Source organism: Rhagoletis zephyria, unplaced genomic scaffold (genome assembly GCF_001687245.7).
Source record: "Rhagoletis zephyria isolate East Lansing unplaced genomic scaffold, Rhagoletis_zephyria_1.1 Rzeph_scaffold_01204, whole genome shotgun sequence".
NCBI lineage: Eukaryota > Metazoa > Arthropoda > Insecta > Diptera > Tephritidae > Rhagoletis > Rhagoletis zephyria.
This window is the reverse complement of record NW_016158288.1, coordinates 42,728-59,736: the sequence shown is the minus strand read 5'-3', so window position 1 is coordinate 59,736 and position 17,009 is coordinate 42,728. Positions and strand designations below refer to the sequence as shown.

The following is a 17,009-nucleotide window of genomic DNA, read 5'->3' as shown; positions in this document are numbered from 1 at the left end:
ATCTCCTAAGACGACCTGATGGATAACTCATGGACAGCTGCAAGGCAAGTCACGGCACCCTCTAGCCGAGGCGCATTTCTCTGGCTGCTCATCTCTGAGCACTACCCGAACCATCCACACGCAGACTGTGACTAAACAACCATGAGCAGAGAGCTGGAAAGTCGCCGGCAGCCTGTTATTTCACGATATAATAAACTGGGGTATATCTGCCTCAAAGCTTCTGGCGCTTATGTTATTCTCTTGTCGCTACAAAAGCTACTCAACCTTCTAACCTTTATAAAATCGCTATCCAGAGCAGAGTTAAGCTTGGGAATTCTTAGTGCTCTAATGGCAGGAAGTGATGGTCCTGTACATACTCAGGGTAGTAGGGAAATTGTCATACTAACCAAAGGCAGCTTTACATCCTTCCTACTAAGAGTTGCAGAGAGGATCGCGGATGATAAATGCTCTGCATAAATACGCAAGTACTTCGATGTTCAAGGTAGGTTAGAAGACCCCATCAGCATCAACGTTTTTTCTCCAGAAAAAGGAAAATACACAAGCTATATTTGGGGGTAGTTTTCGACTGCATACTTTTTTCAAAATGTTAGGCCAATCTGGCTCTCGTTGCCCCAGATGTAGAGTGATCCTCATATAAATCCATTTAATCTAAGAAACAAGTTTATTTTTAAGAATTTAGAATTAAGTTCGTATGATTATTTACGCGAAATGCCGGAGGCCAGAAAACATCCATTTTCTTAATTCGTTTTAATACTTTCTAAACAGTTCCAGAGACTGTATTTTTGTAAGATCTCTAAAGAAAAACTGAAAATTCCCAAACTACTCTATCTCAAGTAAGTAATTGATGAGTAATGAAACTAAAAATTCAATATGGAAAAAAATGTTTTGAATTATTGCAACATTTTATTATTAATTTTCTAATGCAAATATTATTATATTTTTTTTAATTACATACACAATTAAGTATAATAATAAAGTTCAAACCTAGTACGTATAATTTTCGAGTATCTATAAAGTAAGTTCGTAAGTATAGTTCAATAAAAAATATACACACTGTAGAAAACATAACGATTATTATATGTAATTGTTTTTAACAAATTTAAAACTAGAGATGTGATTTATTTAATATTGCATCCAGTGCCATGGCGATGTACTTATCTGAATATGTATGTGTATTTGATTATCTATGATTATGTAGTATACTCGTGTCCTCGTTTAAAGTGTAGTTTATAAAAAAAAAAAAAATCACATTTTGACAGCATCACAAAAATTCGCAAACGATTTTCCTTCCTTAACTAGGCTCTTAATACTACTTTGAATTCCACTTTCGGTTGTATGTATCTCAATAAACGAGTATTCGTTCATTTGTCCGCATGCGAGGAGCTACATATTTACATAGCTCTTGTTTGCTCCCAGCGTCTGCAATTAGTGTCCAGTTAGCGCGCCGTTTTGGCCAAACGCATAGGCATAAACGGTCTTCACATTACCAGCTGTATGATTCCTGAACTGCTGATAGTATTCGCTCTCTTCACCATGCTTTGCCAGAGGCCGGTACTCGTATTTGTTAGTAGTACTCGCTGGCTTGCGTGTAGTTGTCGAGCCAAAAACTGTGAATTGCTCTTTGTACTTCGCAAAAAATGGATGACTGAAGGGGTCGTCGCGGTACGGATTTGTTGTTCGGATGGTTGAAGATCCGGTAAATTTCGGTTTAAGTGTTGTAGTAGTTGCTTCCGCAGCACTCGTTGCATACAAAGCGGGTCTTCGCGTAGTTACACGGGCAGTGTTTACACTTTTCGTTGTCGTCGCTGGCTGTATTTTAGTCGGAGCCCTAGTTGTGGCTGTGGTGCTATTTTGTGATTTTACTTTAAACCTTGTAATCGGAGGAGTCGTGGTAACCTTCCTGGTTGTATATGGCACTCTTGTTGTTGGGAAAGTATTTGGAATACCTGATGTAGGACGCTTCGTTACCTTCGTAGTTATCGGCGTTCTTACAGTAGTTCCTGGCTGCCGTGTAGTCGTGGAAGGATAGTAATCTAGGTGCATTTTTGTCGTCGTTGTTGTACGTTTTGTCGTCCTTTGAGTGGTACTTGTAGTCGGTCGTGTGGTAGTTTTTGCTGCAACGGGAGTTCTCTGTGTTGTAGGCGATCTCACTGTTGTTGAAGGTCTTCGCGTGGCAGCTATATTTTCACGGTTGGAGGCAGTTTTAGTAGCGCTGACAATATTTCTTGAGGTAGTTTTTGTGGCGGTTTGTTTGGTTGTTGGTTTTCTAGTTGTTGTGGTGGTTGTCGCTGGTTTATTCGTGTTGCCAGAAGTCTTGGTGGTCTTTCGTTGGGTTACTGGTGAACCATTTATGGCCAGTGTTTTAGGGATTGGAGTTGTTGTTGTGGTAGTCCATGGGGTGTTCTGTCGTTGTGAAACACCTGCATTTTTTGTGGTCAGCGGTTTTTTGGTTGACATTGTTGTTCCAGGCCTGTTCGTAGTGGCTGCAGTCTGAGCGGTTTTTCTTTGTTGGGATATTTCTGTATTTCTGTATCTTGTGGTCAATGGTCTTTGCGTTGTAGTTACCGTTGCTTTTTTGGAGTTGCTGCTTTTTGCTGTAACTGGCCTCTGGGTGTTTGGCAGTTTTGTGGTCCTTGGCGTAGTAAGAGGAGCACTTGTTGTAGATTTCGTTGTTATTTGTGACTTAGTTGTGCTTGTCGTTTTTTGAGTGGAAGCAACTTTTGTAGGTTGCACTTGTGGTTGGTGTTGCCAGTTCCAAGTTGGGGCTGCGCTCGGCCGTTTCGTTGTGGATATTCCAGCGAGTGTTGCTGGCTGATTTTTATTCTGCGCTCCGACAGTTGGCTTTTGTATAACTGTTGCCATTGTTGTAGGTTTCTTTGTTGTAATTGTGGGCAGACTCGAATAATATTGCAATTGAGGGTTTTGGGTAATCGATTTGGCAGTTGTGGTAGGTGTCGCATACGCAACAACTGCTGGTTTAAGCGCGGTGGTTGGAGCTTTTGATTTCAAAGGGGTCGTACGGAATACGTCACTGTCCACATAGGTTCTTGTTGGATGCAAATGCAGCTTTGTTTTTTCCGTGCTACTCGGTGTGGTATGCGATTGTTCTCGATCAGGTTTCGCGCTTGGCTTGGCACTGAAATCTTGCGTTGTGGCTGAAAATTTTTGAAGAAAAGAATTACTTTGATATTGGGCGCTTTGTTGCTTAATTTTTGGGAGAGCCGTTGATGTTTGTTTGCTGGCTGTTTCAATGTGAGTTAAGGTTGCCGACTGGTCGATGAATTTAGTTAAAAATGGGTTGGAGTTAAAGTTTAGTTTCTGAGCTTTCTGCGGCGATGTATCAGCTTGTTCATATTTACTAAGAAAGGGGTTAGAAGCCTGGGAAGCGGGTGTTGATAATGAAGTTGCAATGTTAGTACGGGTTTTGGTGCTAGGCGTGTGAGGTTCCTGACTCGGTTCAAGCGGGATGATGGCAGCTTGCGATTTTACTGGCGTTGTACGGAAGACATCACTGTTCACATAAGGCTTTGCTGGATAGATATGTAGCTTCTTTTTTTCTGTGCTACTCGGTGTTGTACGCGATTGTTGCCACTCTGGTTTTATAATAGGCTTGGCAATCAAACTTTGCGTTGCGGTTGACAAATTTTGAAGGAAGGGATTATTTTGAAACTGCGCGGTTTGTTGCCTTCTTTCTGGGGAGGCAGTTGAAGTTTGTTTGCTGGCTGTTTTAATGTTAGTTAAGCTTGCCGATTGGTCAATGTATTTAGTTAAAAATGGGTTGGAGTTAAATTTAAGTTTCTGAGGCTTTTGCGGCGCTGTATCGGTTTTTTGGTAATTAATAACAAAGGGGTTGGAAGCGTATGAAGCGGGTGTTGATATAGAATTTGCTATGTTAGTATGGATTTTAGGCTTCGATGCTTCCTCGCTAATAGGTTGAAGGGTTTGCATAAATTGGCTTAAAAATGGATTATTAATATATTCTGTTTTTGATGAAACTGCTTCAATGCCGTTGAACGCATAATTGGAAGCGGTAGTTGCACTAGGCGCCGTAGTAGTAGGCACACATTTTAAAGCACTGTACTGATTTAAAAATGGGTTATTTACAAATGGATGATTTAATTCGCCCTTGTGTTTGATTTTCTTGGGTAAGCTTATTGGCATTTGCTTAATTCTGTGGGTCTGACCCACATGAATTGGTTTCTCACTCTGTCCAACTCGTTTGACTTGATGTGCCTTCTGCAATTCGTTGCTATCGAAGCAGGAACTTATCTGCTCCAATTGCTGATTGCGGCAGTTCCGATTATAAACTGTCCACGCAGTGAATCCATCGCCGGATAGACGTGTATGCTCCTCGTAAATGGTTTTTACGCATCGAACATCATCGGTTATGTCGTTGTCTAACAGTTTGCTGCAGGAAATCAGACAGGCTTTGCCAGCGCCGCCATCGTGTGAGCACCAGTACAGGTCACTTATTTGGAAAAGGCCATGATCCGCACTGCCATCCGTATTGAGGCGTCCCACAGCGGCCGTATTCAAACTCGACTCGTGCTCGGCTATGCAAACCCAGGTGGGCACCTCTTCCATAGGCATTTTGTGCTTAAAGTACAGATCCTGCGCTAACTCACATTTCTTGTATATTTTGCCTTTACCCACTACTGCGTTGGCTTGTTGTCCACTTCCAATGACTGGGCCAGCGTGAAGTGCTTTCTGTATGTCGTCTGCTGGAAAGCATTTAGCCAAACGCTCCAACTGTTGATTGCGGCAATGTCTGTTGTAAACAACCCAAGCTGTGAAGCCGTCACCTGAAATTTGCGTGTGTTCCGCGTGTATAGTTTTGATGCACTGCACATCATCGCTGATATCCGAGTCCACCAATTTGTGACACGGAATGTTGCATGCCTTACCGCCGGAATCCTCGTGGCTGCACCAGTAGAGGTCACTGATCTGGAAAAGTCCGTGGTCTGCGCTGCCATCTGCATTTAGTCGTCCCACAGCTGCCGTGTTGAAGCTAGATTCGTGCTTAGCAATACAAACCCAGGTTGGTATATCATTCAGACGCATCCCATGTTTGTAGTACAGCTCCTGCGCCAGTTCACACTCCTTGTAAATCTTACCCTTCGCCACCGCCAGCTCAGTTGTCGTTGTGCGCTTACTGTTGTCATCGTTGTAGCCACCCATCTGCGTTGTAGTTAGAAATTGTTCGGTCTTACTTAACTCATTGCTCTCGAAGCAGGCGGAGACCTGTTCGATCTGCTGATTGCGGCAATTCCTGTCGTACACCGTCCACGCTGTGAAACCATCGCGCGAGATGCGCGTATGCTCCTCGTGTATTGTGCGGACGCACTTGACGTCGTCGGTTATGTCGGAGTCGAGTAGCTTCGCGCACGGAATGTTGCACGCCTTGCCGCCAAAGTTGTCGTGTGAGCACCAGTAGAGATCGCTTATCTGAAAGAGGCCGTGATCCGCACTGCCGTCACCGTTGAGGTGCCCAACTGCTGATGTGTCGTAGTTGGACTCATGTTGGGCGATACACACCCAGGTAGGTATATCCTGCATTGGAAACTTGTGTTTAAAATACAATTCTTGAGCTAATTCACATCGTTTATAAACTTTACCCTTGTGTTGTTGTGTATGGTGTGGCTGTGTGTAAGTGTTTGGGGATGTGTATTGTTGAAGTGTAGGTGTGGATTTGGGTGGGACGCCACTGTGTTTGAGGAAGGGGTTGACTTGGTATGCGTGTGCGTGTGGTGTTTGGGAGGAGAATGTTACGGGTGAAGTAAAAACGTGCGTTTTAGCTGGCTGTTGAAGCGTTGAGTATTGATCCTTGAAGCACGAGGATACAAATTCATACTGCTGGTTGCGGCAGTGTTGGTTGTAGACGCTCCAGGCGGTGAAGCCATCACCAGAAAGACGCGCGTGTTCACCGTGTATGCGCTTGACGCAACGAACATCGTCGGTTATGTCGTTGTCCAGGAGCTTGGTACACTGCAGACCACAAGCCTTGCCACTACCGTAGCGATCATGCGAACACCAGTAGAGATCACTGACTTGGAAGATTCCATGATCGGCGCTGCCATCCGCATTCAGACGTCCCACGGCTGAGGTGTCGAAGTGAGATTCATGCTGCGCGATACAGACCCATGTAGGAATTTGGTCCATTGGCGTTTTATGCTTGTAGTAGAGTTCTTGCGCCAACTCGCAGCGATCATAGACCTTACCACGTTTATGTGTTGAATAGCTACTGCTGATGGAGTTCGAGTGTACTGCCAGCGCGGTGGGTGTGTAGAATGGGGCTGGGGCACTTGCGAAGGGGGTGTTTGCAACTGGTTGTTGCGCCGAAGGCAGTACGCGTTGATTCGAAAAACAATCCTGTACGTAGGCCTCGACACCATGGCGACAAAACTGTTGGTATGCATTCCACGCGTTATAGCCGTCTCCGGATAGACGTTGATGCTCGTCGTAAATAATACGCAAGCAGCTCAGATCATCGGTCAAATCAGCGTCACGCAGCCGTTCGCAGGGCAGATTGCAGGCGAATCCCTTGCCAGGTGGCGAACACCAGAACACATCGCTAATCTGGAAAAGCCCATGCGAGCCACCAGCCAGACCTCCCGCGTAGGCCTCTGTGTTGAAATCGCTCGAGTGCTGAGCGATGCAAGTCCATGTTGCGACCTCGTGCAAATCCAGGCGGTGTTTGTTGTGCAGAACTTTCGCCAATTCGCAACGATCGAACACCTTGGCATTGACGCTGGCACCAAAAGCTAGAAGGAAGCAAAAAACCCGCGCGAAAAACTCGCCAACGAACAGAGAGTTGCGTGCGCGCGCAGCTGCCGTACGATACGCTATCATTTTGAAAGTGGCACAAAAGAGCGTGGAAGCAGCTTTTAATATTCCCGTAAAGCGGCCACGAACGCCGTGCGTATGCTCGCGCGCACAGTCGCCTTTGGCGCAAAATCTTTCACCGATTTCGACTAGTTTCTTTAGGTGTTAGGCGACTCTTTTCACTGCACACATAAATAAGCTAATAAATTCAGGGTAATTTGACGAAGTGGGTTAGCTAATTTTAATCGCCCCAAAGCTTATTATGTTTTATTGGCTACTAATGTCAGGGCTTCTTTCTTCACGTTTGCTTGTTTTCACGCTCGCGTCTCGTTCAATACTGATTTCAGTGATGTCTCGCGTTTATATGTCCAGCTCACTTTGCGCATCGCATCGCATCGAACTGCCATCTATCTGTCCAGCCATTCAGGTACACTCAGATTATTTATAATTCAGCCACGCTCAGAGTTTGAGCCACGGAGTTGTTCGTATTTGTGGCTAGCCAGCAGTCAAACAGGCGTTCAATTAGGCAGTCAGTCAATCCAATCAGTGGGGCAGCATTGTAGAGATGCGCGCAATGCGCATAAACACAGAATAACAAAAAAAACAAAAAAAAAACTGGTTAATCAGCAAGCGAACGCGCGATAGGCGAACTGTCTGCTTTATCAATTGATATCTTGATATGGATATCGTGTTGTTGGCGTGGCCATTGATTTATTCATATTGCATAATATCGTTGATTCTTTTCTATTTGCTTTTATTCGTCGATATGGGATTAAGGGAAGACATTGAATTTGGACTTGTGTACATTTAATTTTGAAGTTTGGCTTTTCAGTACTATCGAAAGAAATTTTAGTTTATTTTGTATTATTTATTTTTATTCGCACTCTTTAATTTTGATGTTATCCAATTCAAGTTTGACGCCAAAGTATGTCAGTTAAAAGTATACTTGCGTAAAACCTGATACTACGATCATTATTTTCACTTAGAGATAACAAAAGTAGGTAATGTATTGGTAACAGAGTCCATAACTGGAATTTTACAAATTTACAAAAATTTACAAATACTAAATCTCAAAGCACTGACTTACCACTGAACTCAACAAAACAGTTTGTGCTTTTACTATCTTCATTTTAGAGGCCTGATTAGAGTTATGCCGATTTTCCACTAGGCATTGAAATGACAAAAAATTATGGCACGATAATTTTTTAATGCCCAACTTTGTCATTTGTCATTTTAGCCATTCAATGCCTAGTGGAAATCCAGCATTAGACGTATTAGGAAAATCTAATAACAAGGTAGCGAAAAATGTGGGGTTCTATTCAGAGGAGTCTTGAGTAGAAACCATCCCTTTCGGGGTATTTAATTAGACTCTCAAGCGGTTTTACTTACTAAGTCAGATTAGCCATATTTTTTTGATACTTGACCAGATCTTCTTAGAAACCATCGATGCAAGATGTATTCGATAACGAGACGCTTGCATTACGCGTACAGTTAAGTTAAGTTAGGAGAGCGTGGGTGGTATGTTCCATACTTTTAATCGGGGACAGATTTGTCCAATGTCCATTGTGAGTGTCCTCTTTAAGTGAGTGTCAGGAGGATACACGTACCTATAATCGAAAGAGTAGCTTTAAGTCATTGTTATACTGAACCGATTACTATCTCTGATGAAGGCGAGGAGATCCAACAGCTCCACCTCCCCTACCTCGCCCGGACTGTTGAAGAAGCGTGAACTTAAGTACTCGAGTCGCTTTGTCTGTAGACCTGGACATCGATAAACTCACTGGTCAATTGACTCTTCCTCATCCTTATCATGGCAACCTCTGCACATATTACTTGTTGGTATTTTTCTCCATGGAAGCATTGATGCTATAGGATAGTGTCCTGTGATGACGCCGGTAAGGACTCTTAGTGCAGATCTATTGAGCTTCATTATATCCCTTGACTGGCGCCACTTTGCGCTAATTGGCTCCTGATAAGAAGTTCAGGCTCATTTAGAAATACTTTAAGCAACTACTTTTGAGGTGTTGTTGTTGAGAAGAATGTTTGTAGACAATCCTAAATCGGGCGGTCTACTCTGTATTGCGATTCGAAACTCAATGCGATTCGGAAGGCGACATGGTCTTATACAAATGCATAGTGCAATTATTCGAATTATATTGATTTGCTTTTCGAATCGCAATACAAAGTAGACCCCAGTTCAGATGCTTGAAGTGAATATACAGTATCGGTCATATCTATAGCACACCATTTCAAAGTGATATTGTGTGCAACTTATGTTTATTTATTTGTTTTTGAAATATTTCAATTAAAATACAGTTCTTTCTCTAACAAACCCCATATAAACCCAAGTTTAACAATTTGTAGAAAACTTCAAAAAAGTTCAACAAATTTTCACCTAAATTTCAAACTTTTTTCTCGGAAGTGTTTGAATTTTTCTGAATACACAGTTTCATAGCCCAATCAATTATAGTCTGACAATGTGCAAGTTTCAAGTGACTGAAAGTTACCGGTGATTTTTTAGAATTTTTTTCGCCAAAGGTGTTGCGGTTTTCTTCCATATACATATAAATTGAGTTTATTCATTATATGGAAGCCAATTCGACAAAAAAAATTCTAAAAAATTAACGGTAATTCGTAGCTACTTGAAATTTGCACATTATCAGACTAAAATTGCAGTGGCTAAAAAACTGTGTACTCAAAAAAATTCTTACACTTCCGAGAAAAAAGTTTGAAACTTAGGTGAAAATTTGTTGCCATTTTTTGAAGTTTTCTACAAATTGTTAAACTTGGGTTTATATGGGGTTTGTTAGAGAAAGAACTGCATTTTAATTGAAAATTCTTAAAAATAAATAAATAAGCATAAGTGGCACACTATATCACTTTGAAATGGCGTGCTATAGATATGACCGATACTGTATGTATGTGTCTCAAGTAGTTCGCTAAATTTTCCTTACTCCACAGCGTATTTCCTCACCGTACTATATTTATTTCAGTTTGAATGCTCTTCAGTATTAATACTTTCACGAAAGTGTTTTCTTCCATATTTATTCTAAGCGGATTATTAATCTAACAAATCTAAGAACCGCTAATAACCAATCTTTTGCTAATCGAAGACGAGCAATATAACCAGTTTGCACAACAGTCGCATTCATTATCGCCTTTGACTCTATGCCGTCTGCCGTAGAAAAGCTCACAATTCAACGCTCAACACTTAAGCTGTAAACACTTCATATGCATATGCATATGCATACTTGTACGTACATTTACCTCTAAATAAATGAATTGATTCATAACTTATGACAGACAGCTCTCAGCGGTAAGCTTCTAGGACGGTTGAAAGCATTACTACTAGTTAGCAGTTGATTTGTGTTATAAGTCGTCTTCCGAACTAACAGTTATAATNGCATATGCATATGCATACTTGTACGTACATTTGTATCTAAATAAATGAATTGATTCATAACTTATGACAGACAGCTCTCAGCGGTAAGCTTCTAGGACGGTTGAAAGCATTACTACTAGTTAGCAGTTGATTTGTGTTATAAGTCGTCTTCCGAACTAACAGTTATAATTAATTGAGGTGTGCTAGCGAGTATGAAGGCATACTACATACATATGTACATATGTATGTATGAGCGCGAGTGTGTCTTTGTTAGTTGGTGATGATTAGCTACCCATTGGGGGGGCCAGCGATGCCAATCAGTCACTGAAGAGCAGCACGAGTGCTGGATTTGAGCCTGTGCCGCTACATCTCTGAGACACAAATATTGTTGCTACAGCAAATCGTCGCAATAGGCTGAGTGTTGTGCGCGTGCGTATGTGCTGTGGGTGTTCAATTAGGTACATACTTATGTACATAGGCCACTTTTATTTGGCTGCACGTCGGCAGCCGCCTAACCAGTCTAATTTCAAGTGGCATTCTAAGCATGTTGATGCGAATTCTTTAGCTTTAGTAAAATCTTAAGTATCGATACTTTCGATTTGTTGTGAATACTTCCACCCTCTACCTCTTTCTCTATCCTAGCATCTACCGTCCGTCCGTCCGTCCGTCTGTCTATGTGTAGGCTAGTTGGTTGTTTAACAAAAATTAGATTTTATTTCCGCACAAATTATGAATTAATGACTTGTATAAGCTAGTAATTTGCAGTTGAGCATCTAATCATTTTTCTTATTATTGCGCCTGCGTTTAGCTAATTTGTTTGTTTTCTGAGTTGTTGTTAAGTACTAAAGCGCGCTTCATTGTTTTATGGCTTAACAAATATACCTACATACCTACATACGTACATAGTGTGTTTGATTTATTTCGACGTTTTTCATTAAATAGCGGGCGTTCGCTGCAAATCGACTAAGGGCCGTTTTCTGAAGTAACCTTTAATTTTAAAGCTTACTTTTTAGTTAAAGGTTGGATTAAAAATAAATCCGTGTCTAAAGTTAGGTATTGCTGTTATCGGTTTTCGACGTATGTATGTTTCTTGGTTGTAAACCAATTTAAAACCGATAATAAAATGCTTTACTTTAGACACAATCATAAATTTTTATGCAGCATTTAAATATAAAGTGAGTTTTAAAGTTACAGGCTACTTGCGAAAATGGCCCTAAGTACGCTTTGTTGCTTAGCGCAGATAGTTAACGCCCTCTCTAATACCGTTTCTTCTCTTTACTTTATATTGATCATTTTGCTCACGTTAATAGTACTGAGTCGATTAAGGCAGGCGAGAGTGGCGATACCACGCATGGTAAGTATCGTTGAAACATTTAAATATATGCCAATTTGACTTGCAAATTTCTTTGATGTCTACCTATCTTATCTAATTTCGCATTGAAGGGAATAGCGTGAAGAGAGAAATGTGTTATTAATATCAATTGGGGTGTTCACAGTTCGTTCCAAATAGTGTCTCAAAATGTAGACGTCTACATTTTAAGACGTTTTCTAACCGTAAAATCTGTGGTGTTGTTGTTTCCCATACAAAATTGGAAAACGACGCCGTCTACATTTTGTCACACTCAAAGGTATGTTTTTTACGCGTCTACATTTTGCAACCTCGCAGCAGGGTTGCATTATGGCAATACTAATCACATTTTTTTTTATTTATTGGGCACGTTTTCTGTATTTGCATTTAATTTGAGCGCAATTTCAGAGGAAAAGAAACAAATCAAGGAAAAGAAATAACAAATATTACGAATTGGTAATTAAGTTAAATAATTACAATTTTTCGGAAACAAAATAGAAAGGCGACATATAAAAAATGCACGCAGGGAAGAAATGTCTGGCAACACCAACACAAGGCAACACAAGGGGTGCTCACAGTTTGATGCTAAAGATGTCTCAAAATGTAGACGTCTACATTTTCAGACACAATTTGGAACGAACTGTGAACACCCCAAATGTATAATGTGATAATTTGCACTGGCTAGCCTTGAATAGTTCAAAGGCAAATCACCGGAGGTCAACCCTCTCCACAAATACATATACATACATATGTAGCACAACAAGGCCAATAAACCTTTGCATTATACATATTTACTAATATTTTGGATATTAGATGAGTGTATAAAATGACGTACAAGAATTGGCTAAGAAATTTTCTTGAGTCAAATTTCCTTAAGGCAGTACGCAGTTCTTAAGAAATTTATTACGCTTTCTACTACGGTTTTTGTAAAGTTTTTTGTGAAAAAAAGTACAAGGCAACCCAGGTTTGCAACAGAAATATATGCCCGTTCCATTATTTCTTGAGGAAAGAGTGAGGCAACAGGCTGATGAAGTATCAGATGATGTCAAAATGCCTTGGACACACACACACGAAATAATGGCGAATTTTTCTTGACCGGTTTCTTGAGAGCTGCATACAGGCCTTTAGAGATGTTGGTCATATGTACATACATACATACATACATATATGAAGGAGTCTCTATGAGATTGTGGGGATTNGAGATGTTGGTCATATGTACATACATACATACATATATGAAGGAGTCTCTATGAGATTGTGGGGATTGTCTTTGCGCGATGCTTTATCATAGCGAAATTATTTTTTAAGTAATTCCGAAGAAACAATTTAATGACTAAAGATTATGTTAATTATTCAAACTCTTTTTGCTGCCTATGTCGTAACTAATTCCGCGAATCTAATTCTACGATTGCTTCGATTATCGTTGCTAATGGGATACAGCTAGCAGCTGCAACGTGTATCTTCAAAACCAAACAAAATAAATTTTTTTTTAGGATAGGGAGACACGTGTTATGCAAAATTTGGTTGTAAAATTTGGATGTGTGATGCAAATCGATTTTTATTTTTACATTATAACATGTTAAGGTATGTATAGTAAATGTATCCGCAATCGCAGCTCTAAATTGTAGAAAGCATTGGAATGATGTAAAGGTTGTGTAGTTTTACCTGCCTACACTTAAGTAAGGCTGGATTTTAGCTAAATTTATTATTTTTTTTTATGGCAGCCTATTCATTCTTCTCGAAATTAGATAGGAAAGCAAAGCAAGTGGCTCTGGTCGTAAAGTGTCAGCACATGCGTGTCTAGGCACTAGTGTTACTGTGGACAGTTGTAATTTTGAAGTTGTTGAGGGCATCGTATACTTGAGGACCACTATTAACACTGATAATAATATCAAACTCGAAATTAAACGAAGAAAATGCTCAACTCAAGAAGTGCTACTCTGAAGTATAAATTGAGCGGTAAATTCTAATCCCGATGAACCAAAATCACACTTTATAAGTCTCTCATCATGAACGCCCATCAAATGAGTTGGGGACGGGACATATATGGTAATTTACGCATTTGTGAGGGCGAGGACCGCAGACGATGGAGCGATAAGCCATAAGACCTTTACAACAACATCGATGTGGTGCAACGTATCAAACGACGACGGTTCCGCTGGCTTGGTCATAACGTACGAATGGATGCAAAGTGACAGAGAAAGCACAAGGTCTGCTCTGAGTTGGAAAGATCAGATGAAGAGGGACCGAGTAAAGGTGTTTCTAATAGATGCCAGCTAGCGAGAACGCGCCCAAAACCGCTTATATTTAGTACCAATGTGGAAGAAATAGGCGTATAAGAGCGTTGACGCGCGAAACTGCAGTCTACGGCTTAAACTTATTTAGCAGTAAAGTCATGAATAGCACGTGAAGCCCCTCTGATATAAACCGGTCGAGTTAATTGCAATTGTACTTGGTATCTCTTAACCCGGCATTTGGCGTGTGAATTTTTGTAACCGCTTACGATATGTAGTTGGGGTTTCATAAACAACATTTATTAGAGGTACTTAGGACCATTTTTGCGNCTGCCGTATGAATTTTTGTAACCGGTTACGATATGTATGTAGGTGGGGTTTCATAAACAACATTTATTAGAGGTACTTAGGACCATTTTTGCGAGTGCGAGTGTAACTCTTTTTGTCCTTTGAACTAAGTTTCATTATATATAAACCGATTTCAAATTTAACTTTTATTTTCAGAGAACTATTTATAATAAAGTTTGGAGAGGAATTCCTCTTTAGAACATTTTAATACCTTAACTGATAGCAGAATGAATCTTTTCTCCAATCTTTAGGAAGAAGTTTAACGAATATTGAAGTTGAAAATTCATAATGTGCTGAGGTGAACTGAAACTTACTGAATTTTGTTGAAATGAACAGCGGCGTTGTAATGACATACTTATGAGGTCATCACCCCTGGATATATGAGAAAATTTTGTTAAAAAAATTAAGTTAACTTAAGAGGTGAAAATATCGTAATTTCGCATGCAATAAACTTCTTATATAATAGACTTTATGCGGATTCGTTGTAGAGAAGTTTGACTGTACGACGTCTATTTTTTCACATCGAAATTTAGGAAACTAATACGGCTATGTACAGCTAGTGACGTTGAAGACAAGGTTCAGCTCCGTACAAATTGGGAAGGACCTCTTCGCGCCGTTTGATACCAAACGAGGTTTTGGACAAGGCGACTTTTTCAATCTGATGCTGGAAAGCGTAATTACGACACCATATATACCATATACATATAGCAAAAGAACGATGTTGCTGGCGTATGATATCGACATCGTCGGTCTGAAATAAAGGTACGTAACCGCAGCATTTTCCAGTTTGGCAAAAGAGAGAGGTTGGTCTAGCGGTGAATGAAGACAAGACGAAGTACCTTCTGGCAACATGTCCACTCGTTTCGTGACACACTTCACTGTTGACAGCTATAACTTTGACGTAGTGAAGGACTTTGTCTACCTAGTATCCAGCATAAACACCACCAATAACGTCAGCCTGGCGATCAAGCGAAGAATAACTCTTGCCTGGCAAGTGCTGCTTTGGGCTCGGTAGGCCCTCTCTCGACGAACAAAAATTACGCTCTACAAATCTCTCGTCATGCCCGTTCTTCTATATGGTGCAGAAACATGTACGATGTCCGCCCTCGGGATGAGCAACTGGCGGAAATTCGTACAGCGGAGAGGCAATCGGAGAAGATTTTTGGTCTCGACCCAAACCGACAAACGGTTGTAGTGCCAAATAAGAAGATACTGAAACTACTTTGAGGTCCATGAATGCCGCCCGAACCAGGATTATTAATAAACTAAAGTTTTTTGTGTTCAGCAGGGATCACACACTTTGTACATTTGTAGAGATTTTGCCATTTTCACCGTTACGGAGTTGTGTTGTTTGGAAAGTTATTATTGAGCTCAACTCATTCTCGATAAAACTTTCTAGACAACACCACACTGTGACTGCCAAATTTACAAATAGGGTGATCCTTGCTTAAGAAATTCGTTAAATTTCGCCACCGAGTCACTTTACTCATTCCATAAAAAATATATGCAGTACATATACTTCTTCTGTTAAAACTAAAATTATAAGTTGTTTGCAATCGGTTGTGGAATTATCTAAAAATTTGTTACTAAGAATTTTCTATAAAAAGTCAATAGCTCATGTTACCTTAGGGAATTTCTTGCGATGTTTAAATCAATTAACAAAGTTGTGAAGAAATTCATTTTAATTAACACAAGTTAATTGTTCTTAGTTTGGTAAACAAAAATAGTAAAAGCGTTTATTCATTTACCTGCTACCCTTAAATTAAATTGACAAATTCTTGTTCATGCCAGTCCCATAATTTCTAGGTGTTATCTTATCTCTCCTTATCTTCTATTATCTTCCAAAATATCACGATGTAGAGAGCATTCTTGCCACTCGCCCAAAAATATATTCTTTCACCACTAATAGAGCTCACACTTACCAAGGCACGTTGTTAGATCCAAAGCGCCTGCGTATAGGCAACCATTCTTTCGTTTTATCACATTCGCCAGCTTGTCCACGCAAAAGCATTCGTTGTCGTGCTCCGGACCAATGTCGTTGATGAAATTCTCACCGATTGAGTAGCGAAAACCCGGTATGCCCTGATATTGTATGTCGCTCTGATAGAACAATTCCACCGAACGACAGATATCCGCGCTGAAGATGTACATTGAATCACCGCGTTTGCGGAATGGCGGATACGACGAAGCGTCAGTGCCATTTATTTGATTGCACATTGAAGTCTCGCCCTCCGAACCATTTAGCCACACCTGCAAATTATGTGAATCGTCCAATTTTTGTATTTCCAAGACGCGCCGGGCATCACCCTTACCGGTGTGCACCTCGTACACCTCTTTGCCTGTGCCGTTTTTCTGTAACATCAAAAAATGAAAAAAACAATGAACAAAGAAAAACATAACCATCGGCCCTTGAAGCATGCAAATACTACTGTAATTATAAGTACTCACGTGATTGAAGAACGAAAACGCCAAACTGCCATCACTCATTTCGCGTATTGTCTTCGAGCCGCCTTCTTTGATCTGGTTGCAGATGGCCTTGGCAATGCCATTCGGATTGATGCAGAAGCGCACGCCGTCAAAGAGGAATTCGCGCACTGTTGTATCGAGAAACATTGACTTCGGATCATTGAAGACAGCCTTCAGATTCGCATTCAAGTGGACCAGCAGCAGCGATAAGCCCGGATCGTTTTCCGAAATCTGCAGCACCGACTGAAATTTATATCGATTAAATACATACATACAGGTGTATGCGTGTGCCGCATGATTATACAAAACTTAATTAGTAGATATTTATTGCGTTTTTTAGTACATATGTATTTCAAAAGTGAGCAGAACCACGCCAAGCTCGAGCTTTATTACTTCTAAATGCCTCATT

At 40.6% G+C, this 17,009-nt stretch overlaps 2 protein-coding genes across 2 annotated transcripts in view; both read right to left on the bottom strand.

Moving 5' to 3' along the window:
• Snmp2 (Sensory neuron membrane protein 2) overlaps positions 1-17,009 on the bottom strand; it is a 49,265-nt gene that overhangs the window by 10,601 nt on the left and 21,655 nt on the right. The window contains exons 6-7 of the mRNA XM_017616445.1: positions 16,583-16,843; positions 16,057-16,486 (exon numbers count right to left, since the gene is read on the bottom strand). Coding sequence (XP_017471934.1) covers positions 16,057-16,486; positions 16,583-16,843 — 691 coding nt within the window. The remainder of the gene's footprint in view (positions 1-16,056; positions 16,487-16,582; positions 16,844-17,009) is intronic.
• Positions 1,127-6,174, bottom strand: LOC108363157 (uncharacterized). Its single transcript, XM_017616437.1, has 2 exons — positions 3,686-6,174; positions 1,127-3,358 (listed from the first exon to the last, which is right to left on the bottom strand). Exons 1-2 carry the CDS (start codon positions 6,157-6,159, stop codon positions 1,426-1,428), a joined length of 4,407 nt encoding a protein of 1,468 aa, XP_017471926.1. The 5' UTR covers positions 6,160-6,174; the 3' UTR covers positions 1,127-1,425.